The sequence below is a fragment of the Oryctolagus cuniculus genome, chromosome 1 (assembly GCF_964237555.1).
Source record: "Oryctolagus cuniculus chromosome 1, mOryCun1.1, whole genome shotgun sequence".
NCBI lineage: Eukaryota > Metazoa > Chordata > Mammalia > Lagomorpha > Leporidae > Oryctolagus > Oryctolagus cuniculus.
Window position 1 is genome coordinate 226,836,786 of NC_091432.1, and position 26,441 is coordinate 226,863,226.

The 26,441-nt window shown below is 41.2% G+C and overlaps 1 protein-coding gene across 7 annotated transcripts in view; it reads right to left on the reverse strand.

Annotated features, from left to right (window-relative positions):
- RC3H2 (ring finger and CCCH-type domains 2) overlaps positions 1–26,441 on the reverse strand; it is a 63,784-nt gene that overhangs the window by 8,185 nt on the left and 29,158 nt on the right. For 5 of the 7 annotated variants that reach the window (XM_008273358.4, XM_008273355.4, XM_017350094.3 and 2 more), the window contains 9 exons: positions 25,700–25,812; positions 14,272–14,580; positions 6,704–6,918; positions 5,631–6,064; positions 4,556–4,723; positions 2,399–2,545; positions 1,068–1,281; positions 348–432; positions 4–85 (listed from right to left, as the gene is read on the reverse strand). In XM_008273358.4, coding sequence (XP_008271580.1) covers positions 4–85; positions 348–432; positions 1,068–1,281; positions 2,399–2,545; positions 4,556–4,723; positions 5,631–6,064; positions 6,704–6,918; positions 14,272–14,580; positions 25,700–25,812 — 1,767 coding nt within the window. The remainder of the gene's footprint in view (positions 1–3; positions 86–347; positions 433–1,067; positions 1,282–2,398; positions 2,546–4,555; positions 4,724–5,630; positions 6,065–6,703; positions 6,919–14,271; positions 14,581–25,699; positions 25,813–26,441) is intronic. The other 2 variants (XM_070056508.1, XM_008273357.4) reach the window with 2 other exon arrangements.

Below are 26,441 nucleotides of genomic sequence, written 5' to 3' on the forward strand. Positions count from 1 at the left end.
TACCTGTTGAAGTTCGAGGCTCAAGAGGTCTCCTGTACTGGAATGCTTTCTGTGACTAGATAAATCAGTAACAATGAATCTGTCCCTTTAAAGAGAAATATGTTTATGGTAGTAAAAGTGAAATAAATGAAGCAACTAAAGCAGTAATCACTTATATTTTAGGTAACAGATGAATCCCGCAAGTTTCATTCATGATTCCAAATGTAAAGACACAATTTTTTCCCCACATTGATAAATTACTCAAACTAGCAAAGCACATTTCATGAGCAGTTTAGGGTAAGCTGTGCATTCCGAGAATACATAAATAAAAGTCTAAGAGTACAGAATCCCATGAAGAGCAGTGTTACCGTTCAATATAGTGTGCTGATGACGTGGCCTCACTGCTGTATGAACTCCACCTTGAATCAACAGCATTGACATAAGGGACATAATCTACAGAAATGTGGAAAGAAAAAAATAATTAGAAAAGTAAAAAATCAGTATGCAGATATGAATGTATACTTTTGAAAAAAAGATGTGTATTTTATTCCACTAGGCATGTAATCCTGGTTAAATCATTTTACTCTGAGTTTACTAGGGTTGTTAAATGGAAAGAAATGTTCTCCAACTGGGCGGAAGATTAAAAAGCAGTACCTTGGGACTGTTTTTAACTGAGCAGTTAAGAAGCCCACATCTCATTAGAGTATCTGGGGTCAATATCTGGCTCTAGCTCCTGACTCCAGCTTCTTGCTAATGCAGACACTGGGAGGCAGTAGTGAAGGTCAAGTAATTCAGTCCCTGCCACCTACGTGTCAGACCTGGTCCAAGCTGTGGCCTGAATAGCCCTAACTACTGGGGTCATTTGTGGGGAGTGAACCAGCAGATGAGAACACACACACAGCCTCTCTTTGCCTCTTAAAGAAATTAATCAGTGATTATATTAAGAGAAGAGAAGAGAAGAGAAGAGAAGAGAAGAGAAGAGAAGAGAAGAGAAGAGAAGAGAAGAGAAGAGAAGAGAAGAGAAGAGAAGAGAAGAGAAGAGAAGAGGCAGTGCCTAGAACATATCGGGCTAAGTATCAGTTAATTACCTGATACGCTGATGGGCTTAGTTGCACTTCCTTGGGAAGCAGTAGCCTGCACAGGATCTGTGGTATGGTAACCTGTACGAGAGGATCTAGAAATTGCACCCCATTTTGAAATGATGGGTCCATCACTAAAAGGAATTATTGGATCTTCTTCTTTTGTCCTTCTCTGAGTTTCAAATAAATGCACTCTCCTCTTAACATCCCCACTGTCCAGGTCCTAAATAAACCAGAGAAAAACAATGAAAGGACTCTTGGCAAATTCTTCAGCTAGTAATACAAGTCAGAGTCCTTCAAAAAGTTCATGGGGTAGTGCTATAGAGCCTAGTGGTTAAGACACCATGTCCCACAGTAGAGTCTAAGCCCATACCCTTCTCTAACTCCTGTCTCCAGCTTACTGCTAGTGCAGACGCCAGAAGGCAACAGTGACCAATCAAGTAATTAGGTTCCTGTCATCCATGTGGAAGACATGGATTACCAACTTCAACCAGGTTGTGAGCATCTGAGGTGTGAGCCAGTTGATGGGAGCTCTCTGCTTCTCAAACAAAAAAAAAATAAAATAAGGTTGCAGAAAATGGAAATAAAATCTAATCTGGTGCAAAGAACTGAAATCCATGTATAATTTTTTTCCATGAACTTTTTGAAGGACCCTTGAATATGCCACAAGACATGTAACTAGGCTTTTCTGGTAAACTAGTTCTAGATCACAATGATAATCTAGCAACTATTTTAAACTGCCAAACTATGCTCAAATAATTTAAACATTAAATGCAATTTATTTCAGACTTATCTAATATAAACCTGCTGCTTTACAGATGACTTTTAACTATTAACAAGAAAATGAAGATGAAAGTTTTCATTCTAAGACTTGGGTCAACATGCATTGCAGGGGTGGTTACTATGAAGTTAAACTGCTGTCTGGGATGCCCACATCCCAGATAGGAGGGCTGGTTCCAGTCCTGGTTACTCTGTTTATAACCTAGCTTCTTCTTATTAATACATCCTGGGAAACAGTAGATGATGCCCCAAATGCTTGTGCCCTGGCCATGTGCATGGGAGAACTGGATGGAATGCCTGGCTCCCGGATTTGGTTTGGTCCCACCTGGTTGTTGCAGACATTTGGGAAGTAAACCAGCAGATGGAAGATCTCTCTCCCCCTCTCTGTCTTACTGTCACTCTTTCAGATAAAGCTTAAAAAAACAAAAACAAAAACAAAAACCCCACAGATGGGCCCCCTTTAAACACGCAAAACATGGCCAGGATGTTTAAAAAAATAAGACATGCATCATAGCCAACCCCTCCTCCCTGGCAAGCCCCTCACCCAGCAAAAATCATACCATTAACACAGCATTTGAGTTAGCAATTACATCTTTGGGCTCTGAATCAATGGCATTTATACAGGAGCCTATGGTGCCACAAGACCAGGGAGAATAATGGGAAAGATGATCTTCTTCAAATTTTGTACCACTCACACTCTCAGAGAACTAATAAAAAAAAGAGCCAATTAGTACTACATTATGATTGATAAGCTTATAACTAATATAAACTATTATAGAATTCATAGAGAACAATTATACCCTAAATAAATAATATAAAAAACAGTTATAAGCAACAAATAGTATTTATACAATAAAAAAATACCATGCTTTCTTTTGTTACTTTGTTTTTCATGTGCTTATAAGGAACTCCCTATTTCTATTATCAAAATCAACCAATAAGTATTTATACCTTATTGCTAACATGGTATGGAATGCTCTAGAAAAGCGCAAAAAGTAAAAGAAAACAAACACACAAATACACAAAGACATAGACACAGGGGTCACAGTCCCTGTCCTAGAATTGCTAACTTTCTTGATAAAAGAGCAACATGTGTAAATAAGTGAACCTCACTTAATAATCCATTAAGTGTTAAATAAAGAACAAAAGGAATTCAAAGAGGGGTCTGGAGCTAGCAGGAGGAATAAATGAATTTTGAAGAGATAGTGAATAAGGAATGTTATAGATCATAATACTAACTTGTACAAATGATTAAATTTAGCTGGCTAATTATACAGATAAAGACACTCAAGGCCAAAAAGGTTAAATAATTTGTCCCAAGTCATATTGCCAGATGACAGCAGATCTGAATCTCAGGGAAATACTCATTTTTTTTGTTTGCTTGTTTTAAACACTCATTTCTAAAAGCACAGCACAAAATAAATGAAAAAACATATTTCAATCAAGCTACTGGCAGCTCTGTCACTCTGCTGCCGAAATGTTTACCTGCTTTGAAGAAGTCCAAATCTGATGAGACAAATTTGGGTCTAGTTTAAAAATATTTATTGAAATAATTATGGATGAAAAAAATGATACCTAGTATTACTTTGAACTAATTTGGTGGTATGAGAGGAAGTTCAAAGGAGACATGATCGACTGAACTGATAATTACAGAAGCTGGGTGATGTGCACATGATGTGTATTGTACTATTTTCTCTACACCTGTGTATCTGAAATTTTAATAATGAAAAGATGAAAGATTTTAGGGTTCAGTGTTGTGGCAAAGGTTAAGCCATTGCTCGTAATACATCTGGCTCCCTGCCAATGAACCTGGGAAAGCAGAAGATGTTGGCCCAAGTACTCAGGCGCCAGGATGGAGTACCAGACTCCTAGCTTTGGCCTGATCCAGCCGTAGCCATTCTGGCTATTTGGGGAGTGAATCAGTAGGTGGAAGATATTTCTCTCTCTCTCTCTCTCTCTCTCTTTCTTCTTCTCCTCCCCCCCCCCTTGTCTCACTGTCACTTTCCCTTTCAAATAAAAAATCTTAAAAATGTTCTTTCGATGTTAGAGCTTCTATGGGTGGAGAATAAATCAGAAAAAAACTTTTAAAAAATTAAAGGTCTTCTATAAGCATACACCACTACAAATACCAGGTTAAACTGAAATTATCCTGTACAAAAATCTGGTTTGTAATACCAAGAATAATTAACAGTGATTAATAACAGAGCAGGCATTTTGTACCACTTGGGAAGTAGGGAAGACATGCCTCAAACTAGGATTCAAGTTCCAGCTACTTAATAGGCTGAAATATCTTGAGCAAATTACTTAACTTCCCTGGGTAGGATTCCTAACTTATAAAATATGGATAATACCTGCCCCCTAAGGTTTTTGTGAGAATTAAATAAAATAGCATTATATAAATGCTTAGTCTACAGCACTGCATGAGTAGATGCTCAATAAATGCTTTACTTTTAAATTTTATTAATAAAAATAATAACTATACTGCTGCAAAAATTCTTCCTAATAAAGGACTATTTCTTAGTGGTTGCCACAGTCCCACAACACCTACCCATAGTGTTCATAAGCTCAACTAAACTGAACATTATTGACTAAACTCAACTACACACCAAACTATTGCAAAAAAACATCCAAAATACCTAACCCTTATTTCAATGAATAATTTAAAGTCAGCTTTTTGACCTATCCCTGCAACATCAGCTGATTAAAACCCTTCTTACATCCGTGCGGAAGTCTACACTGAACAGAGGAGAAGGTGGAGTTGGAGACTGTGCTGCCACAGGAAGAGTTGAAGAGACAGGTGCTTTCTGAGTGTGGTACTGTGCCCACTGATCTGGCTTTCTTCTGATCTGCTCCTCGCAACTGGTCTTCAAATGACCACAAGGTTCCTAAGGGGGGGATAAGAGAAACAATCTTAATCATCTAGGGAGTTGTGAATAAATTTAACTATGCTCTGTGAGAACAACATAAACAGTTTATGAAATTGTTGGGACAAAATAAAATACAGCAGGGAAGTCACCCTAGTCTGCTCTCTACACACTTGAATAAAAAAGTTAATATTTATTCAACTGATGTTAAAAGTAAAATCAGAACAGTGAACTTTTCAGGTTTAGGAAAGTCACATGTACACATGAGGAGATACAGAAAAAAGGCCCTGTCTATTTTTGAGATTTATTTTTCCCTTCCCATCAATTTCCCATCCAAATATAATATTTATGGGGACCGGTGCTGTGGTGTAATAGCTTAAGCCTCTGCCTGTGGCACCGGCATCCCATATGGACACTGGCTCAAGTCTCGATTGCTCTATTTCTGATCCAGCTCCCTGCTAATGTGCCTGGAAAAGCAGTGGAAGTGTTTGGGACCCTGCACCCAATGTGGGAGACCCAAAAGAAGCTCCTGGCTTCCGACAGGCTCAGTTCTGGCCTTTGTAGCCATTTGGGTAATGAACCAGTGGATGGAAGACCTCTCTGTCTCTCCATCTCTCTGTAACATTGCTTCTCAAATAAATAAAATAAATCTTTAAAAAAATTTTTATTGAGCATGATTAGATCCCGTTCTAAGAGCTTTATCTTTTATTTTTCTGAGTTAATTCTCACAGAAGCCTTATGAGATAGGTACTACTATTATTTCCATCAAACAGATAACAAAACCTACGCAGAGGGAAGTCAACCAACTTGTTAAGTCAAACAATTAGTAAGTTAGAAGCCAGGACGTATATTCCCAGTGCTTTCACTTCAAACACTGGGATCTTCACTACTCACTTTCAGTAGCATTCCTATTTCCATCATCACTTACCCTCGGTAAAGGCACAGTTGTCCTTGGCTCACTTGGTGGCTGACAAGCCACTGAGTAATAGCCATCTAACGAGTTATATCTTTCCCGCAAAGATGTCTGATAGACAGATGAGTGCATCACATCCATTGGAGGTAAAGAATTGCTTCTAATAATGTCATCTCGTTGGTACATAGGTGGGCGCCAGATGCGCCTGCTGTCATACACAGGGGCATACATTCCAGAAGGAACTGGAGGAACTGGTCCATACGGCTGCGGAGGAGGAGGTTGGTAAGGAGAAGAATTCATTCGATCTCGAGGGGAAAATGTACTGTAATGATCGGCATATGGCATGGAAGCAGGTGGGAGGGAAGACTCTGGAACGTTATTGGACCTCACAAAGCGAGGAACACAGGGAGCCACACCAGCTGGTACCGTTGGAGGTGGTGGGTAGTATCCTTGAAAATTGGAAAGAGGAATATTTAATGTAATCTTAGTAAATCCAACATTTATGTCTAAAGCTTTTAATGTGGGAAAATACTTTGGACTTTAGCTTACCCTGGTTTATAAAGAAGCTATATATTTTCAAGATACCACTATAAGAAAACCATTCATGTTCAATACTTTGTTAAAAAGCTCCTTAAAACCACTTGACAGAGGTATTAACAGAGGGCTAATAAACTTCCTTCTACAGTGCCTATTGCCACAGGTTTTAGATGGTCATTAGTTGATAATCATTTATTCTTAGTGATCTTTTTTGGAAGCAGAACTTAAAGACCTCTTCCAAAGTCTAAGTTTTACATTTTCTTCCCAAAATTGTATAACCAACACATTCTGCATACCATTTCAGGGGATACACAGAATGACCAGAAGCTCATTCATGGATCCTATATTTGATTCACAGGAACACCAGTCTTAAAATTACTGATACCCAGAATCATAGACTTAGGAAGAAAATATATGGGTCATATAGTCCAAGGTGTTAATTTTTTAATACAGACATTCTAGACACATAGAAATGATTCATTCATCTAAAGGAAACAATGTACAGTTGTGGTTTTTTTTTTTTCCTCTTAGAAATATCTGAAATCACTCACCTGTCTGTGGGTACTGTGGGACTTCAAAGGGGATCTGAGTTCTTGGATCTTGAAAATACTGAATGTTTTCAGAGTGCTGAGGATATACTGGTACTCTAGTTAGAAACGGGCTGGATTTTGGAGGCACAGAATTCAGTTCTGTTCCAACAGTAGAGGGCCCAGCTGAGGTAGCAGCTACATTACTTACAGGAGTCTTAGGTGGAGAACCAATTTTACTGGAGAGAAAATTTAACAACAAAAAAAGCAAAGATAAATAATTGCCTTTGACTATTAATCTTCCTCAATAGAAATTTTTTATAAAGTTATGAAAAATTAACAGCACAGAAAAATAAATACGAAAAGTCAGTGAAAGCATTAATAGAAAATGCTTATTTCAACAGTGATGAATAAAGCAATGAATTTTACTTCCACCTTACACTGCTAATTCACCAGCCCATAGTAACAGATCTAATGTTTTGGTGAGGGCAAAAAGAAACAAAAACAAACAGCAGGCACTAATGTGACTGATTAGTCCTGGTTTACTCATTCTTCAAACAAAGATTTTTCCTACCAGAAATTAAAGAAAAAAAAAACTTTTCATACTTTCCAACAGAAACAATATATTCTGCCAGAATTCTCTGGGACAAAAACAAAAACAAAAATGCTGTTTTCTATTAAGAGTTAGATTAGCTACAGGGAGCAGGCATAGAGCTACATAGCATAAGCTACGATGCCCACATCCCACATCAGCCTGCCTGGTTTGGACTCCCAGCTTCAGATCCTGACTCCGGGCTGGCATTGGGACACTGCAGGCAAAAATCACTGCCTGTAACATCAGCTTCCCATATGGGTGCCCGTTTGAGTCTAGCTGCTCCACTTCCAACCCAGCTCCCTACTAATGTGCCTGGGAAAAAGATGGCCCAAGGGCTTGGGCCACTATCACCCACGTGGGAGATCTGAAAAAAGCTCCTGGCTACTGGTCTAGTTCTGGCCCATCTCTGGCTGTGTTGGCCATTTGGGGAGTACACCAGCAGATGGAATATCTCTGTCTCTCCCTCTCTCTCTGTAACTCTAAAGGAAGGAAGAATGGAAGAATCAATCCTGATTCCAGGTTCCTGCCAATGCTGACCCTGAGAGGCACTGGATGATGGCTCACAAAATTGGGTCCTTGCTACTCATGTGAAAGATCTATATTGCATTCCTGGCTCTTAGCTTTAGCATCAGCCCAGTGTTGTAGGCATTTGGGGAATAAACCAGCAGGTGGGAACATTCTGTTTCAAATAAAAATGAAAAAAAAAAATTACTTTAAACTTAGATTAGTTGGAATGTAATATTCTTTGAGGAAAGGCCATTTTTGTCTATTTTGCTAACCTCTACATCCTTGGCATGTAGTATGATTCCTGGCATAAAATAAGAACTCAGTAACAGCCAATAAAAAAGTAGCCCTTTAAACTGCTGCAAAACCTTTCCTTTATTTATTTATTTTTTTTACACATAACAAGAGTTTTGAGTAACCAAGTAATCAGTTCCACAGGATCTTATCATGGCTTTCTTTTTTTTTTTTTTTTTTAAAGATTTTTTTTTTTTTGACAGGCAGAGTGGACAGTGAAAGAGAGAGAAACAGAGAGAAAGGTCTTCCTTTGCCGTTGGTTCACCCTCCAATGGCCGCCGTGGCCAGCGCGCTGCTGCCGGCGCACGGCGCTGCTCCAATGGCAGGAGCCAGGTGCTTCTCCTGGTCTCCCATGGGGTGCAGGGCCCAAGCACTTGGGCCATCCTCCACTGCCTTCCCGGGCCACAGCAGAGAGCTGGCCTGGAAGAGGGGCAACCGGGACAGAATCCGGCGCCCTGACCGGGACTAGAACCCAGTGTGCCGGCGCCGCTAGGTGGAGGATTAGCCTGTTGAGCCGTGGCGCCGGCCTTATCATGGCCTTTCTTATCCCCTTTTAAAATAAGTCAAAACTTTAGCACAGCTTCAGATGTGGTGATTCAAGAAAATGATCGTGTGTTAATTACAGAGGAATTCTACATCTCAACCAGACTAAAGGGATTTTCCTTAAACTAGAAAATTCCTCTTAGAGGACATATAACAATGTGCATGGCTGCCTTCAAGTCTAGAACAGCACACTGGTCTGGCAGACGTTTACTTCTATGTGTGAGTGTGTAATCAAATGTAGTAACAGATGTACTGGCTGTTAGTGCAAAGATATTTTAGGACTGTACTTATTCTTTAAATAAGTTAAACAGAGGCAGAAGGAAGATGATTACGGTTTTCTTTTAAGAATAACTAACACTTATCAAGTGGTTGTTGAATACATTCCAGACACTCTGCTAAATGCTTTACATAGTTCAAAATGTTATATACCATGAAAACTGGATTAGTATTTTCAAATGGCAAATTTTAGACTTATCAGGGAAAAGGTATCAAGATGCATGACAAGGTAAACATTCACAGCTTCACAAAACCAAGGTAGCTATCCTAAAAATTCAGACTTGGGGAAAAAGCTAATTTTCAATCACATCCCAGAGAGCTAGAATACCAGATTCATTCCAGATGACTTTCAAGATTCTAGGGTCTCTTTATTCCAGTCCCTCTAGATCCCCATGGTTTTGCTTATGCTGCTTCCTCTATCTACAAGTTCTTCAAACTTTTGGAACTAGATAATTTCATCAATTCAACTTTAAAAAGCCCAGGACAAGGGCCAACACTGTGGCACAGTGGGTTAAAGCCCATATGGGTGCCGGTTCCATTCCCAGCTGCTCCACTTCCCATCCAGCTCTCTGCTATGGTCTGGGAAAGCAGCAGATGGCTCAAGTGCTTGGGCCCCCACCCATGTGGGAGACCTAGAAGAAGCTCCTGGCTTCTGGCTTTGAATCAGCACAGCTCTGGCTGTTACAGCCATTTGGGGAGTGAACCAGCAGACGGAAGACCTCTATCCCTGTCTCCACCTCTCTCTGTAACTCTTTCAAATAAATAAAAATAAATCTTTAAAAAAAAAAAAAAAGCCCAGGACAACATGTCCCTGTAGAATTAGTTATCTTAATTCTTGTGTTCAAAGACGTTTGGAACACAATTTTACTGAAGAACCTTTAACAGTGTACTACATGGGATGTTTATACATTTATCTTCCAAACTGCACTTGAAGACCATTTAGAGGCAGGGAGTAGATTTAGTTCATTTTCATTAACTGCTACAATAATTGGCCTGGCATTTGGCATATAGGAGAGGAATCCATAACATGCGAATGAATAAATAAATAATTTATTTTTAAAAGATTTTCCCCAGTTCATTTTTCAATTTGAGACATAATTATTCCTTTAAGGCATAAAATTCAGTAATTTCTGTTATATCCACAAAGTTGTTTCACCACTGCCCAATTCTGAAACATTTTCATTACTTTCTGTCCCTATGGGTTTGCTTGTTTTAGACATTTCACATAAATGGAATCATGGAAGTACCCTTCTTTATCTGGCTTCTTTCATTTAGTATAATGTACTCAAGGTTTACCATATTTTAGCAAAAACAATACTTCATTCCTTTTTATGGATGAATAATATTCCATTATATACACATAAAACAGGTTCACATCACTTTGCTAAAACTCTCCAAAAGCTCACATCCTAAATATATATAACATAAAGGCTGGTCTCAACATTCCATATAATTAACAACAAATTTTTTTTTGACAGGCAGAGTTAGTGAGAGACAGACAGAGAGAAAGGTCTTCCTTCCGTTGGTTCACCCCCCAAAATGGCCACTACAGCCAGCGCACTGCGCTGATCTGAAGCCAGGAGCCAGGTGCTTCCTCCTGGTCTCCCATGCGGGTGCAGGGCCCAAGCACTTGGGCCATCCTCCACTGCACTCCTGGGCCACAGCAAAGAGCTGGACTGGAAGAGGAGCAACCGGGACAGAATCCGGCACCGCAACCGGGACTAGAACCCGGGGTGCCGGCGCCACAGGCAGAGGATTAGCCTAGTGACCCGCGGCGTCAGCCAACAACAAATTTAATTCATGCTATACTGTCGTCTTTCCTGAAACTTCTTATATTCCTCCCAGCAATACAAAAATTTCCTTCCCTTTAATCCAACTTTAGCACTGCTTTATTTTATAAATGCTATCTCCACAGCTGCATCTTTGTAAGTCCCTTCCAAGCAGAGATCTCTTACATATCTCATGTATTTCCAACAGTGTCAAAATCAGGTCACAATGTGTATGCAGACATCTGTTAGCTAGTTAATATTTTCTAATACATCTTTTCTAAAATACTTCCCAGGGAAGGTCATCAGTTTCCTTTAGTAAACAGTCTCGTTGGTCATATGCTGACCTGCAGAAGTTGAGAATGTAATTGCATACCTACCTATTGCTTATTACATAAAATCATCAGCATTTACCATGTGCTAAGAATAATGCTTTCTTTCATAGTAGGCATATGTAAGAAACTGAAAGACTATGGACAACAAAATCTCAACATGCTCCAACTCAGATTTTAAACCCCAAATACCAAAGCATGAGATGTCAGAATTGGAAGTAGGTTTTAAGATCACCTAAAAGGATTTGACATTTTTCTGTAAGCACCAAAACTGTTTGCCAAATGAAATCTTGCTCTTGACATCCAACAACAACAATAGTGGCAATAATTTTAATAATAATAAAGCAGATATTTATTGTTTACTATCTGACAGACATTGCTTAAAATATACTGCAGTATTAACACATTTAATTCTCACAACAACCAACATATGAAGTAGGTACTCCTATAATTCTACTCTATGAATGTGTAACATATTAAGTTACTAGCCTATGGCCAAACAACAAGGCAACAGTGAGCCAGAATTTGAATTCAAAAAATTTGTTTCTAAGGCTCTTCCATTAAGGACCAGCAGCCACTGCAACACTGGCATCTCATATCAGAGCAGCTGCTCTGCTTCCAATCCAGCTCCCAGAGAATGAACACAGGATAGCAGTGGAAGATGGCCTGAGTATCTGAGCCCCTGTCACCCATTAGGAAGACTCAGGCTCCTGGTTTAGAACTGGCCCAGTCCCAGCCACTGCAGCCATTTGGGGAGTGAAACAGTGGATGGAGGATCTCTCTCTCCCCTTCTGCCTTTCAAGTAAATAAACAATGTTTTAAAAAATAAAGAGATGGCATTGGTGCTGTGGCATAGTAGGCTAAGCCTCCGCCTGCATTGCTGGCATCCCACATGGGCACTGGTTCGTGTCCCAGCTGCTCCTTTTCTGATCCAGCTCTCTACGTTGGCCTGGGAAGGCGGTAGAAGATGGCCCAAGGGCTTGGGCCCCTGTACCCATGTGGGAGACCTGGAAGCTCCTTGCTCCTGGCTCAGCCCCAGCCACTGAGGCCATTTGGGGAGTGAACCAGCAGATGGAAGACCTTTCTGTCTCTCCATCTGTCTGTAACTCTCTCAAATAAATAAAATCTTAAAAAAAAAGGGGGAGATGATTTTTAAAAACAAGATTCTCCCCTTTACTAAAATTAAAGTACAAGTGATACAACTGAAACGGGGCTATAGGCTCAGCCACTCATTGGTTTAAATTTCTACTAAGTTCCTTCCTTGTGTCTCTCTGGAATAAAGAAAAGAAGTGATGGGGCCAATGCTGTGGCACAAGCTAAGCACTGCTTGCATGACGAGCATGCCACATCAGAGTGTCAGTTTGAGTCCAGGCTCCACTCCCTATTCCAGGTGATGGCTCAAGTACTTGGAGCCCTGAGACCAATACGGGAGACCTAAATTAGGTTGCTCTCTTAGGCCTAGCCCAGCCCTGATTGTGAGCATTTGCAAGTGAATCAGTAGATGGAAGATCTCTGTCTCTCTGCTTTCCAAGTACATGAAATAAATAAAAATTATTTTTAAAAGCTATCTGTTTAAGACAAAGGAAGGAAGGAGAGGAGGGGAGGAGGGGAGGGGGAGGAGGGGAGAGGAGGGGAGGAGGAGAAAGGAAGGATAGAAGGAATGAAGGAAGGGAGGAAGGAAGGAAGGAGCGAGCAGGGGAGGGCAGGCAAGGCAGGGCAAGGTAAGGCAACAAAGGCTAGGGGTCAGTGTTGTGCAGAAGGTTAAGCTGCTGCTTGTGAGGCCTTGACTGGCCACTCAACAGTTTTGTTTTTTAAGACTTATTTGAAAGAGAGTTAGAGAGAGGTAGAGTCAGAGAGAGAGAGAGGTCCTCCATCTGCTGATTCACCCCCAAAATGACCACAATGGCCACAGCTGAGCTGATCTGAGAGCCAGGAGCCAGGAGTTTCTTCTGGGTCTCCCATGTAGGAGCAGGGGCCCGAGTACTTGGATCATTCCCTCCTGCTTTCCTAGGCCACAGCAGAGAGCTGGATCAGAAATAGGGCAGCCAGCATCCAAACTGGCGCCCGTATGGGATGTCAGTGCTGCAGGCCAGGGCTTTAACCTGCTGTGCCACAGTGCCAGGCCCTCAACATTTTTTAAAAAGATTTATTTATTTATTTGAAAGACTTATAGATGGAATGAAGGAGAGAGAGAGAGAATCTTCTATCTGCTGGTTCATTTCCCCAAATGGCTTCAATGGCTGGGGCTGGGCCAGGCAAAGCCAGGAAACTAGAACTCCATCCAGGTCTCACATATGAGTGGCAGGGACCCAAATATTTGTGTCATTTTGCACTCCCTTCCCAGGAACATTAGCAAGGAATCAGATTGGAAGCAGGGTAATTGGGACATGAACTGGTACTCATATGAGATGGTGATTTTGCAGGTAGCGGATTTAACCTATGACACCATGCTGCACTCTCTCCTACTCAAGCCAGTCTACTTCTGACCTGCTGATGCACCTGGAAATGCAATGGAAGATGGTCCAAGTACTTAGGCCCCTGCCACCCATGTGAGAGATGAGGATGGAGTTCCCAGCTCTTGTCTCTGGTCTGGCCTAGATGGTGTGACCATTTGGGGAGTGAATCAGTAACTGGAAAACAACCCAGCTCTATGCCCCATCACTCCTTCATATAAATAAATCTATTAAAAAGAAAAAGAAAAAAAGGGATGAAAACCACAATTCTGGTCCAACTTCTTCAGTATACAATTGAGGCATACAAACCCAGAGTTGAAGTGACTTTCCAAGTTCACAGAGCTATTCAGTTGCAAAGGCAGGACTAGAACTCAAATGATTTGCTATTTAGTGCTGTTTGTATTAATGAAAGACTTTACATAAAAATTGTGATGTAGGGACAGGCATTTGGCCTACTGCTTAAGACACCCAGTAGAGATATCCATGTCCCACATTAGAGTACCTGGGTTCAAGCCTCAGCTCTGGCTACTGATTCCAGCTTCCTGCTAATACAGATCCTGGTAGGCAGCAGTGATGGTTCAAGCAGTTGAGTTCCTGCCACCAATGTGGCAGACCTACACTGAATTCCGGAATATCAGCTTCAGTGCCGCCTAGCCCCAGTCACGGTGGGCCTAGGGGAAGTGAACCAGATGGTAGCTCACTCTCTGCCTTTCAAACTACTAAAAAAAAAAAAAAAAATTCTGATCTCTCTTACTCATGATAAATAAAAATACTCGAGCACTTTTAAAATGGATAAGTTTCATGTTAATCATTTTTACCTAATACCTACTTTTCAGTTACAGACTCTGCAGAGGGCCCAGCAGCATTCTGACCATTAGTGCCAACCTTTCCCACTTTCTTCACAGTCTCCAGAGCTCTTAATGTATTGTCAGTACTACGTGGGATTAGTTGGGAAACACTGTTTTCTGCATTTGAAATTCCATTTGTACTTGGAACAATTTTCCCCGTTGTTTCAGTACTTCCTATGACAGAAATGACATTTCCGGCTGTGGTTGTAACAGTGTTGTTTACACCAACTTTATTTAGAAGAGGAAATGTTCTTACAGTCGCATTGATCTTTTTATTCCTTAATCGATACCTGTATAAAAAAAATCAACACATTTGTGAATATTGTACTAAATCTTACATTGAAGAAAAAAGTAGTAACAAAAACATTAAAAAATGAGGAAATCAGTTTTGCAAAAAGTTTTTTCAGTTAAATATCATATACAGTTTATATCACATTCAGTGACAGATGGCACACAAAAATATACAAATGTCTCACAGATGTACACAATATGTACACATACATTCAAAGAAACCTTTTAAGGAAGAGAGCATTTGAAAATTTTATCTAAATGGAATAGAAATTACCTTACATAAATATGGTAAGAATCAGCACGAAATTTAATTGGGAAGCCAGAATGCAAAGGTAAGCAAGCATTCTGTTTTTATTAAGTTATTTAAGCATTATATAATTTTTAAAAATTTTTTAAAAAACCAAAAACTTGTATTAAATAATTTATTACATACTAAAATACAGAAATTTTGTATTGAAATTTCTAAAACAGTATTTGGATAAAAACTTTCCTAATTGTAAGTTTTGAATTTTATTTATGGTGATTTGATATAATAGTGTAAGATATAAGGGAATCTGATCTTGGGCTCCATAATAAGAAAATCCATTTCCACCTACACATCAAAAAATTCATGATTCTAGTCCTAGGCTTTATTCTCTATAATGTTTCCTTTAATATTTTAAGTGCTGAAAAATTAAGTTCCAGGAACAGAAAGAAGACTAATAAATTTGGGGTCATAATTACATATTCAAAATTAATTTGACACTAATGTTATAAACATACAATAATTAAATATAAACAGTGTTAGTGATGAGTAATACTGTCAGAATAGTTTCCTTTTAGTATTTCAGTATCTATAAACAGCCTCAGTAATCAATCTTTCTCTCTGTTATACACTGACAAAGGAAGGTAAAGTTTAACAAAAGGCAGGTGCATGCAGAACAGACTTGTTGAAGGTGGAGTAATAGAACAGGAAGTCGTATACATTCAAAAGGAAAAGCCAGCAAATGGATAATGGCCGTTTATGCTTCATCTTATAGACACTGGGGGAAATGATTACTTCTTCAAGGAGAGGCATGATAGACAAATATTTTACAAAGGCATCTTGGGGATATAAAAAGGCCTAAAGTTCACAATGCGTTCTTCTCAAAGTTTGTATACAAAATGCTCAGCTGCTCCTTGCTTTTCATTCACAAATGAAAAATCTCAAATATTCTTGAGTTTGTTCTAACAAACAAAAACTAAAGTTTTGGTTATGAGGCTCTAAGAAGAAAGGAGTCAGAAGTGAAATCTTAATAGAAAGGCAAAGTAAGTGACAAGAAATGATATGGAATGGACTCAGCATCTGGGGAGCAGTTTGAAATGAATCTGAACCTCACACTTGAAAAGGCCAATCACTCACTATTCTTTTAAAATCATACATGACAATACTCTGGTTTCTCTCCAGATCGTATAAATCTTTCACCTTTTACTAAAAAATCATACAAGAGGGAAAGTCATTGCAGTCCAGTAGGTGGAACAGCTGCCTATGACACCAGCATCCCATCTAAGTACTGGTTCAAGTCCTGGATGCTCCACTTCCAATCAAGTTCTATGCTAATGGCCTGGGAAAGCCATTAGTGGAAGATGGCCCAAGTGCTTGGGCCCCTGCATCTATGTATGTGGGAGACACAGATGAAGTTCCTGGCTCTTGGCTTCGGTCAGCCCACTTCTGGCGGTTGTAGCCATTTGGGGAGTAACCCAGCGGATGGAAGACTTTTCTATCTCTCCCCCTCTCTGTCAATAACTCTACCTTTCAAATAAATATATAAATCTTTAAAAAAATTGCAATTATTTAAAATGTCCACACAATTAATTAATAAACTTTTGGGCTATCTTAATTTTCTCATCTCTAAGATCTTTTCCCTCTCCCCTCTCGACAGCCCTTCCACAGTTGATACTGTCTTCCAAGTTAGAGATGTATGAAACAAAGAATTAACTTATCTTTCCACACCAACTCCACTAACCTTCCTGCATCTGTAACCACACACTTCTCCTAAGGGAGAAAGAAATCCTGTTCCTACATAAGGCAAATCTATTTTTTTTTTAAAGATTTATTTATTTATTTGAAAGTCAGAGATACACAGAGAGAGGAGAGGCAAAGAGAGAGAGAGGTCTTCCATCCGCTGGTTCACTCTCCAGATGGCCGCAACGGACAGAGCTGAGCTGATCTGAAGCCAGGAGCCAGGAGCTTCTTCCAGGTCTCCCATGCGGGTGCAGGGGCCCAAGGACTTGGGCCATCTTCTATTGCTTTCCCAGGGCACAGCAGGGAGCTGGATCAGAAGTGGAGCAGCCAGGACTAGAACCGGTGCCCATATGGGATGCTGGCGCTTCAGGCCAGGGCGTTAAACCCGCTGTGCCACAGCGCCGGCCCCAGGCATATCTATTTGTGCTGTAGGTATCAAGCCCATTTGTCTTCTCAAGGACTTCATTCCTGTAATTTTTTTTCACTTCATGTAGGTGTCTGTTTAAATGTCACATCTCCTAAGCCCTTCTCGGAATACCCAATCAAAAATCTCCCCTTGCCCAACCATTCTTCTCCTTTCTGTGTACTGTTTCTCTTCCTAGCACCAACTGCTATCAAATATACTTTGTTTTTGCTTTCTATCAATATTCTTTACTTCACTTCAAGCCCCATAAGGAAAGGGATTTTGTCTTTTTCATTCACCTCTTCATCTTTAGCATATATAACAGTATCTTTTTTTTTTTTTTTTTGACAGGCAGAGTGGACAGTGAGAGAGAGACAGAGAGAGAAAGGTCTTCCTTTTTGCCGTTGGTTCACCCTCCAATGGCCGCCGCTGCAGCCGGCGCACCGCGCTGATCCGATGGCAGGAGCCAGGAGCCAGGTGCTTCTCCTGGTCTCCCATGGGGTGCAGGGCCCAAGCACCTGGGCCATCCTCCACTGCACTCCCTGGCCATAGCAGAGAGCTGGCCTGGAAGAGGGGCAACCGGGACAGAATCCGGCACCCCGACCGGGACTAGAACCCGGTGTGCCGGCGCCGCAAGGTGGAGGATTAGCCTATTGAGCCACGGCGCCGGCCTATAACAGTATCTTGTGCAAATGAAGTGTTCAATAAATATCTGATGCATGAACACGCAGTAAGCCCCAAACTTCATCTGGTCAGAGAATTTACTGATTTGCTGCCTCACAGCATTTACCATCTTTGTACAAGATACCACTTAGGAAGGCCCAAACCTTGAAGTCATCCTGGCTTCCTTTTTTCTTTATAGCCCTTATTCAGTCTTTCCACATTATCCATTCTGCTTCAAAACTATATCCTAAATATATCTTTTGTTAATATTTATTTATTTGAAAGGCAGAATTAAAGAGAGGAAGAGGCAGAGGCAAAGAGAGAGAGAGATCTTTCATCCACTGGTTCACTCCCCAAATGGCCCCCATGGCCATGGCTGGGCTGATCTGAAGTCAGGAGCTTCCTCTAGGTCTCCCACATGGGTTCAGGGACCCAAGCACTTGGGCCATCTTCTATTGCTTTCCCAGGCCATAGCAGAGAGCCAATTGGAAGTGGAGCAGCCAGGTATTGAAGTGGTACTCATATGGGATGTCAGCACTACAGGCAGCGGTTTTACCCATGACGCCACAGCACCAGGCCCAATATGTCACTTTCATTACTTTTTTCTACTGCAATACTTCTAGGGCCAACCTGACAATCTCACAGTTGGACTACTGTAGTACTTTAACTTGTCTCTAACTACACACAAAGAGAGTGACAATTCTAAGATAAAACTAAAATTCTCATTGTTTTGTTAAAATAAAACCCTGTAATGGCTTCCTGTTGCAAATAGAAAACAAAAATCGAAATTCCTGTCCATGGCTCAACAAATAACTGAAAACATTTATTTACATGTTTACTCTTCCTCTTTCCCCACTAGAAGCACTTCACATAGTTTCTAGCACATAACAAATCTTTGTAAATGTTTGCTGAGTTCGCTGATACCCAAAATGACACTCCTCCAAACACAGAAATTCATGGGAACAGCATTCCAACATCCCAGTTCTAAACTACGTCCACGTACGTATTTATCTAAGGAGAGACTGTTGAGCATCTACATTTTGTTTGGACAGAAGGGTACATGAGGGAGCTTCAGAAAGTTGGTGGGTAGGGCTAGCACTTTAGCAGAGTAGGTTAAGCCTCCATTGGCAGCGCTGCAATCTCATACAGGTGCCTGTTGGGGTCCTGGCTGCTCCACTTCCAATCCAGCTCCCTGCTAATGTGCCTAGCAAAGCAGTGGAAGGCAGACCAAGAACCTGGGCCCCTGTAAATACATGGGAGACCCAGAAGAAGCTCCTGGCTCCTGGCTTCCGCCTGGCTCAGCCTCGACCATTACAGCCATTTGGAGAGTGAATCAGTAGATGGAAGACCTCTCTCTTTCCCTCCCTCCTTTTATCTCTGCCTTTAAAAAGATTTACTTATTTATTTGAAAGGCAAAGTTACAGAGAGGCAGAGACAGAGAGAGAGAGATGTCTTCCATCCACTGGTTCATTCCCCAAATGGCCATAATGGCTGCAGCTGTTCCAATCTGGAGCCAGGAGCTTCTTCCAGTCTATCACAGAGGTGCAAGGGCCCAAGGACTTTTCCAGGCCATAGCAGAGAGCTTAATCAGAAGGGGAACAGCTGAGACTTGAACCAGTGCCCATATGGGATGCGGGCAATGCAGGTAGTGGCTTACTCGCTATGCAACAACACCGGCCCTAATAAATAAATCTTAAAAAGACAAAAAAGTTGGTCCAAAATTGGAATTAGAAGATATTGTGTATTTTCTATGAATTTATAAAACCCTCTTATATAATACAGAAAGCAAGTAGGAGTAAAACTAATTTATTTAAGTTTAAAAAACATTTGGCAAACTTCTGGTATGTCATGTGAACTAACACACTTACCCTCAGAAATCTCAGTTGCGTAACAACATATATTTTTTTAAACCAAGAGGATAATCCTTTGCATTACCCCTGTTTGTTTTAGCAGCATTTGAGAGTGTGAAGTTGGCTGGAAATAAGAACTTTAGATTATTTTTTTTCCAACATAAATATACTGAGTTTAGATAACAGGTATGTGCTGGGTGTGGGAAATACAAAGGTAGATCATCCATCGAATAAATGAAGTCCAGTGAAATTACACACATTTAAGTAAACAATTGCAATACAGTAATTTTATAACTCCCAGTTATAATTGCTATGTATTGACTGTTGCTGTTTTTTGTTTTTTTGTTTTTTGTTTTTTGTTTTTTGTTTTTTTTGACAGGCAGAGTGGACAGTGAGAGAGAGAGACAGAGAGAAAGGTCTTCCTTTGCCGTTGGTTCACCCTCCAATGGCCGCCGCGGCCGGAGCGCTGCGGCTGGCGCACCGTGCTGATCCGATGGCAGGAGCCAGGAGCCAGGTGCTTTTCCTGGTCTCCCATGGGGTGCAGGGCCCAAGGACTTGGGCCATCCTCCACTGCACTCCCGGGCCACAGCAGAGGGCTGGCCTGGAAGAGGGGCAACCGGGACAGAATCCGGCGCCCCGACCGGGACTAGAACCCGGTGTGCCGGCGCCGATAGGCGGAGGATTAGCCTAGTGAGCCGCGGCGCCGGCCCTGTTGCTGTTATTTGAATATGTTCCCAGAGTCCATGGGTTGGGAATTTAATCTCCAAATGCAACAGTGTTGAGACGTGGGACCATTAAGAAGTAACTAGATCTTGAGGACTCTGCTCTCATGAATGGATTAATGCTGTTATCTCAGGAATGGGTTAGTTTGGCCCCATTCCTTTCCCTGCCCCCACCCTCACCTGTTGACTTCTTGTCCTACTGCCTCCTGCCATGAGATGATGGCACAGCAAGAAGGCCCTCACCAGATGATCTTGGACTTCCTAGTCAAATAAATTTCTGGTCATTATAAATTACTCAATTTGCAGCATTCTGTTACAGTGGCACAAAGCAGACTAAAACAAATGTTATAGCAACATATTGGAAGAAGCAACTGAAACTGCCTACAGAGACATGGGAGATGATTATGTTAGTAAACAGCTTTTCAGATAGACAAGGGAAAGAAAAGCATGTGAGATAGTGAATAACATGTGTAAGGGTAAAGAAGAGAGAAAGATATTCATATAGTAGTAGACCTTTCTGTCTCTCTCTCTCTCTCACTGTTTAATCCTGCCTGTCAAAAAAAAATAAAATAAAAAATTCTAGTAGGAGATAATAAAGTTCTGAAGTCTGGCGAGGAGAAAGCCAGCTTATTTATTTTTAAAGATTTATACACTTATTTATTTGAAAGGCAGAGATAGAGAGAGAGAAGAAAAGAGAGACAGACGGACAAACAGGCCCAAATGGCTGCAATGGCCATAGCTGGGCCAGGCCAAAACCAGGAGCCAGGAACTTTTTCTGGGTCTCCCACATAGGTGTGGGGTCCAAATATTTGGGCCATCTTCTGTTGCTTTGCCAGGCACATTAGCAGAGAGCTGGACTGGAAGTGGAGCAGCCAGGACTCAACTGGTACCCATACAGGAAGCCGGCACTGCAGGTGGAGGCCCTGACAGCCAACTTAAACATAAGGAAGGTAAAACGCACCTTCCAATGCGGTACCAGCTGAGTGTAGAAAGGCAATGAAACCATTTTTTTCTTTATTTTAATCTAATTGTTCCAATGCAAAGTCCTCTAAAAATTATTTTAGCTAAAATTTTTAGCTATTTCAGGTAAGGCATAAGCTGAACATAACTCCTCGTCTTAAAAAATTTTCTTGGGGGCCAGCGCTGTGGCATAACGGGCTGAGCTTCTGCCTTTGGCACCATCAAACAATATGGGTACCAGTTCATGTCCCAGCTACTCCTCTTCTGATACAACTCTCTGCTATGGCCTGGGAAAGCAGTAGAAGATGGCCCAAGTGCATGGGCCCTGCACCCAAGTGCTCCAGGTGCATGGCTTCGTATTGTGGCCATTTGGGGAGTGAACCAGCTGTCTTTCCTTCTCTCTGTAAATCTACCTCTCAAATAAATATGTAAAATCTTAAAAAAAAATACTTGAAGTGAAATTCTATATAGAGAGCTAGGTTAGACAGGGTACAAATAGCATCATTTTTTCTTGAAACTCCTATAGCCTCTCTAGGCTCTTCATGTGGGGAAAAATCAGAACAGAAGCATGTTTCTTTTTTTATGAATATATACATACACACACACACCTCTTATTCACAGTGCTATTGATACAGAACTCATTATGTGCAGGTCTCACTACTATTCATTACTGAGGAAAGGAGACAACAAACAAGGCAGATCCATGGAGCTTACATTTAAATAAGATACAAAACATCCATTAGATAGATAAAGGATTGGCTAGGTAAAAGAGTTGAACAAAAGTTGTTTTTTCAATTAAATTTTACAGCCATGCCCAATTTATGCATTCTCTGTGGCTGCTTTTTTGCTACAATAACACATTGAGTGATTATAAGAGTGTATGGCTCACAAAGCTAAAAATATTTATCATCTAGACTTTACAAAAAAAAAAAAAGAGTCTGTTAACCTCTCAAACAAACCAGTGATTATCTATAACTGTGCAAAGTGTGACAAAAAGTAACTTGGTGAGATGAAGTACTGGAGGAATGCCCCCTTAACAAGTGAAGGAAGAGCTATACAAAGGAAAAGCCCCCAAAGCAAACCTAGAAGCAACAGCATTATGCTGAAGACATGAGGAGGCAATGAGCACTGTGCATTCCACAAACTGACAGTAGAAGGTCAGTGTGGTCTGCCTACAATGTATAATTAGGGAATGCTGTGAAATGAGATCAAAGAGACAGACACAGGCCAGATAACGCAGGGCCTTACAGGCTACAATCCAGACGGTTTTTTTTTTTTTTTATCCTGAGAGCAAAGAGACACCATCAAAGGCTTAGGTGCAGAGGAGTACCATGAAGAGATCTGTGCTTCTGAAACATTTCTCTCTGGGAGCCTGCATTGTGGCACAGCACTTGAGCCAACCCTGCGAAGCTAGCACCCCAAATGTATGTTGATACAAGTTCTACAGCTTTGCTTCCAATCGAGCTCCATGCTAATGTGCCTGGGAAAGCACCAGAGGATAGTCCAAGGACTTAGGACCCTGTCATCCACATGTGGTCTGGGATAGAGTTCCAGGCTCCTGGTTTTGGCCTGGGCCAGTCCCAGCCACTGAGGTCAGTTGGGGAATGAACCACAGAATGGAAGATTTCTCTCTCTCTCTCTTTCTCTCTCTCCAACACTCTATTGAAAAGAAATTTTTTTAAACAAATCTGTTTTTAAAAATTTTTATTTATTTATGTATATGAAAGGCAGAAAGACAGACAAAAAGAGATGCCATCTGTTAGTTTATTCCCTATATGTCCAAAATGACTGGGATGGGCCAGGCTAAAGTATGGTGGCAACAACGCAATGCAGGTGTCCCATGTAGATGGTAGGGGCCCAAACAGCCATCACATACTGCCTTCTGGGGTACACATTAGCAGAAAGCTAGGAACAGAAGCAGAGCCAGGACTCAAACCCAGGCATTCTGATATATGATGTGGGCATCTTAACTGCTAGGTTAAATGCCCATCCAATATTTATTTTTGGTGTAAAACAAACTTTGAAATTCATGCATTGTTTTTCATAATACATATTTTCCATAAATACTTTCAAGTCTCTCAGTATGAAGAGATTTCAAAGATCAAAGATCTCGCTCGGTCTCCGCCTCTGACTTTGAAATAAATCAATAAATCTTGGGGCTGGTGCTGTGGCATAGTGAGTAAAGCTACCACCTTCAACACCAGCTTCCTATACAGCACTGGTTCAAGTCTCAGCTGCTCCACTTCTGATCTAGCTTCCTGCTAATGGCCTGCAAAAGCAGTGGAAGACAGCCAAAGTGCTTGGGCTTCTGACACCCATGACGGAGACCAGGAAGAAGCTCTTGGCTCCTGGCTTTGGCCTGGCCCAGCCCTGGCAGTTGAGGACATTCTGGGAGTGAACTAGCAGATGAAAGATCTCTCGCTCTCTCTCTCTCTCTCTTACTGCAACTCTGCCTTTCAAATAATTTTTTTTTGACACACTTAGATAGTGAGAGAGAGAGACAGAGAGAAAGGTCTTCCTTTCATTGGTTCACCCCCCAAACGGCTGCCACGGCTGGCGCTGTGCCGATCCGAAGCCAGGAGCCAGGTGCTTCCTCATGGTCTCCCATGCGGGTGCAGGGCCCAAGCACTTGGGCCAACCCCCACTGCTTTCCCAGGCCACAGCAGAGAGCTGGACTGGAAGAAGAGCAACCGGGACTAGGACCCGGCGCCCATATGGGATCCCGGCGCCGCAGGCGGAAGATTAACCAAGTGGGCCACGGCGCTGGCTCCAATAAATAAATCTTTAAAAAATTTTTTTTAAAAAGCTGAAGCAAAGAACCAGGCAAAGATGATTCCTAATAACATGGAACATATAAGTAGCTGAATAAGGCACACGGAGGGAGAAAAGAATGGACAATAAAGCAGAACATATAGGAACAGAAAATGTGCTGTTTGAGTTTAAAATATCTTAAAATAAAATGAGGGGGCTGGTGTTGTGGTGCAGCAGGTTAAAACCCCAGGCTGCAGCACCGCAGCCCATATGGGTGCCAGTTCAAGTCCCAGCTGCTCCTCTTCAGATCCAACTCTCTGCTATGGCCTGGGAAAGCAGTGGAAGATGGCTCAAGTCCTTGAGCCCCTGTAACCATGTGGGAGACCTGGAAGAAGCTCCTGGCTCCTGACTTCGGATCAGCGCAGCTCTGGCTGTTGCGATCATTTGGGGAATGAACCAGAGGAATGGAAGACCTCTTTCTCTCTATGGCTCTACCTCTCTCTGTAAATAATTTAAAATAATTAAAAAAAAAAAAATGAGATGTCCAGGGCCAGCACTGTGGACTGTGGTATAGTGGGTAAGGATAACTACCTGCAGAGCCAGCATCCACTTCCAATCCAGCTCCTTGCTAATGCACCTGGGAAAAGCAGTGGAAGATGACCCAAGTACTTGGGGCCCCACACCCACATAAGAGACCTGGATGAAACTCCTGGCTCCTGACTTTGGCCTGGCCCAGCCCTGGCTGTTGCGGCCATTTGGGGAGTAAATCTGTCGATGGAAGATCTCTTTCTCTGCCTCTCCCTCTGTTATTCTGCCTTTCAAATAAATATATCAATCTTTTTTTAAAAAGAATGAGCTGTTCACTAAGAGTTGACACATAGGCCAGATGATCAATAGAAAGGCTGGAGATCAGCATTTTGGTAAAATTTCAATAACGAACACTTTGGTTAAAAAAACAAAACAGAATGAGCCCAGCAGTTAAGCATTGCCCCCCGATGTGCGTGCACATGCACACACACACACACACACACACACACACATTACCCCAATGGAATGCTGGGGTTGGAGTCCCAGCTACTCTCTCAATTCCAGTTTCCTGATAATGCACACCTTGGGAAGCAGCAAATGATAGCTTAAGTAGCTGCATCCCTGCTACCTATGTGGGAGACTTGGATTGAGTTCCCAGCCCTGGTATGGCCCAATCCCAGCCATTGTAGGCATTTGGGGAGGAAACTAGCAATAAGAACTTTATATGTCCATCTATCTGCCTGGTTCTACCTGTCTATCATTTTCTATCAAGTAAATCAAATGGAACACTATGTATTGGAACTGATATCCATTTATTTTTATATGTGAGATAAGAGCTATAGGAAAAAAAAGGTTACATATAGAAGAGAAATGCTCAAAAAATGTTTAAAACACCAAAAACCATACAAAGATCTATTTTACCATTCTGCCTGAGACTTTGCTATAAGGCCAACTGAACCTGCAAATAAAACTGCACTTAGTGGTGTTTTCATTCTTCACAGGTGCTGAGCAAAAACAGACTCCATCTCTAAAATGGCCTCAAATAAGATCTTTGATGAAGTTCTGTATCACCAGATTAATCTTGCACCAAATTCATATTATGGTTTCAAAAGAAAGTTATTTTGCAATCTAAAGAACTCCATAATGTGAACTTAACTTGTATTTTTGACTCATTGCAAACTGAAGGACCTTAAGAGTACATTACATTTCCACCATGACCTAAAATTAGAGCCACATGAGAGTATTCTCAATACTTACTTTTCAAGTTCTTCCTGAGAATGGGCAAATGTACAATTTGTTCCTCGTGGACACCCCCCTTGCTGTCGCAGATCTCGGCACATACTAGTCTTGTATTTGCTGTTTGGCTGAGGCTATAGAAAAGAAATCGCGAAAAGTGTGTTAGAGTGAAGACTCCAGTTGTTATTCACTCATGGGTCTTTAGGACTGATTACAGCCTTAATTCTTTGACACATTAAACAAGGACTTGTGCTGAAACACCCTTCTGTACACGTATGTCATCACCTTGAGCTGACATTTTAGACATCCTTTTTGAAGATTATTTAAAGCTGGTTCAAATGTTATGTCCATTTATTTTTCAGGCAACAAAATGCCCAAGAAGAGATTTTCTCACTAATTTACTGCTGTATTAAGTTCTGATACAAAGTAAATCAATTTTAAAAATCATTAAAACAAAAGACATAAGCTTTACCCATTTAAAATTTCCCCAAAAAAGGCAGAATACAATTCCCCCAGAAAGCAAATTACCAACTTTTTTTGATCAATTTGAGCGTACAACTCAACTCTTACGATTAAGCTGTTAAAAGTTCACACGAGCCACGAGGCAGAATATAAAGAACCCAAAACTGCTTAATTTGCAGTTAAGAAGTATCATTCTTAATTTTGCGACACTAAAAAATTAAAATACTTATCGTTCAGATAATATTTTATTGTTATAAAGATAGACTGGAGATTTGGTCCCATTTGGTCAACTACTGTCGGC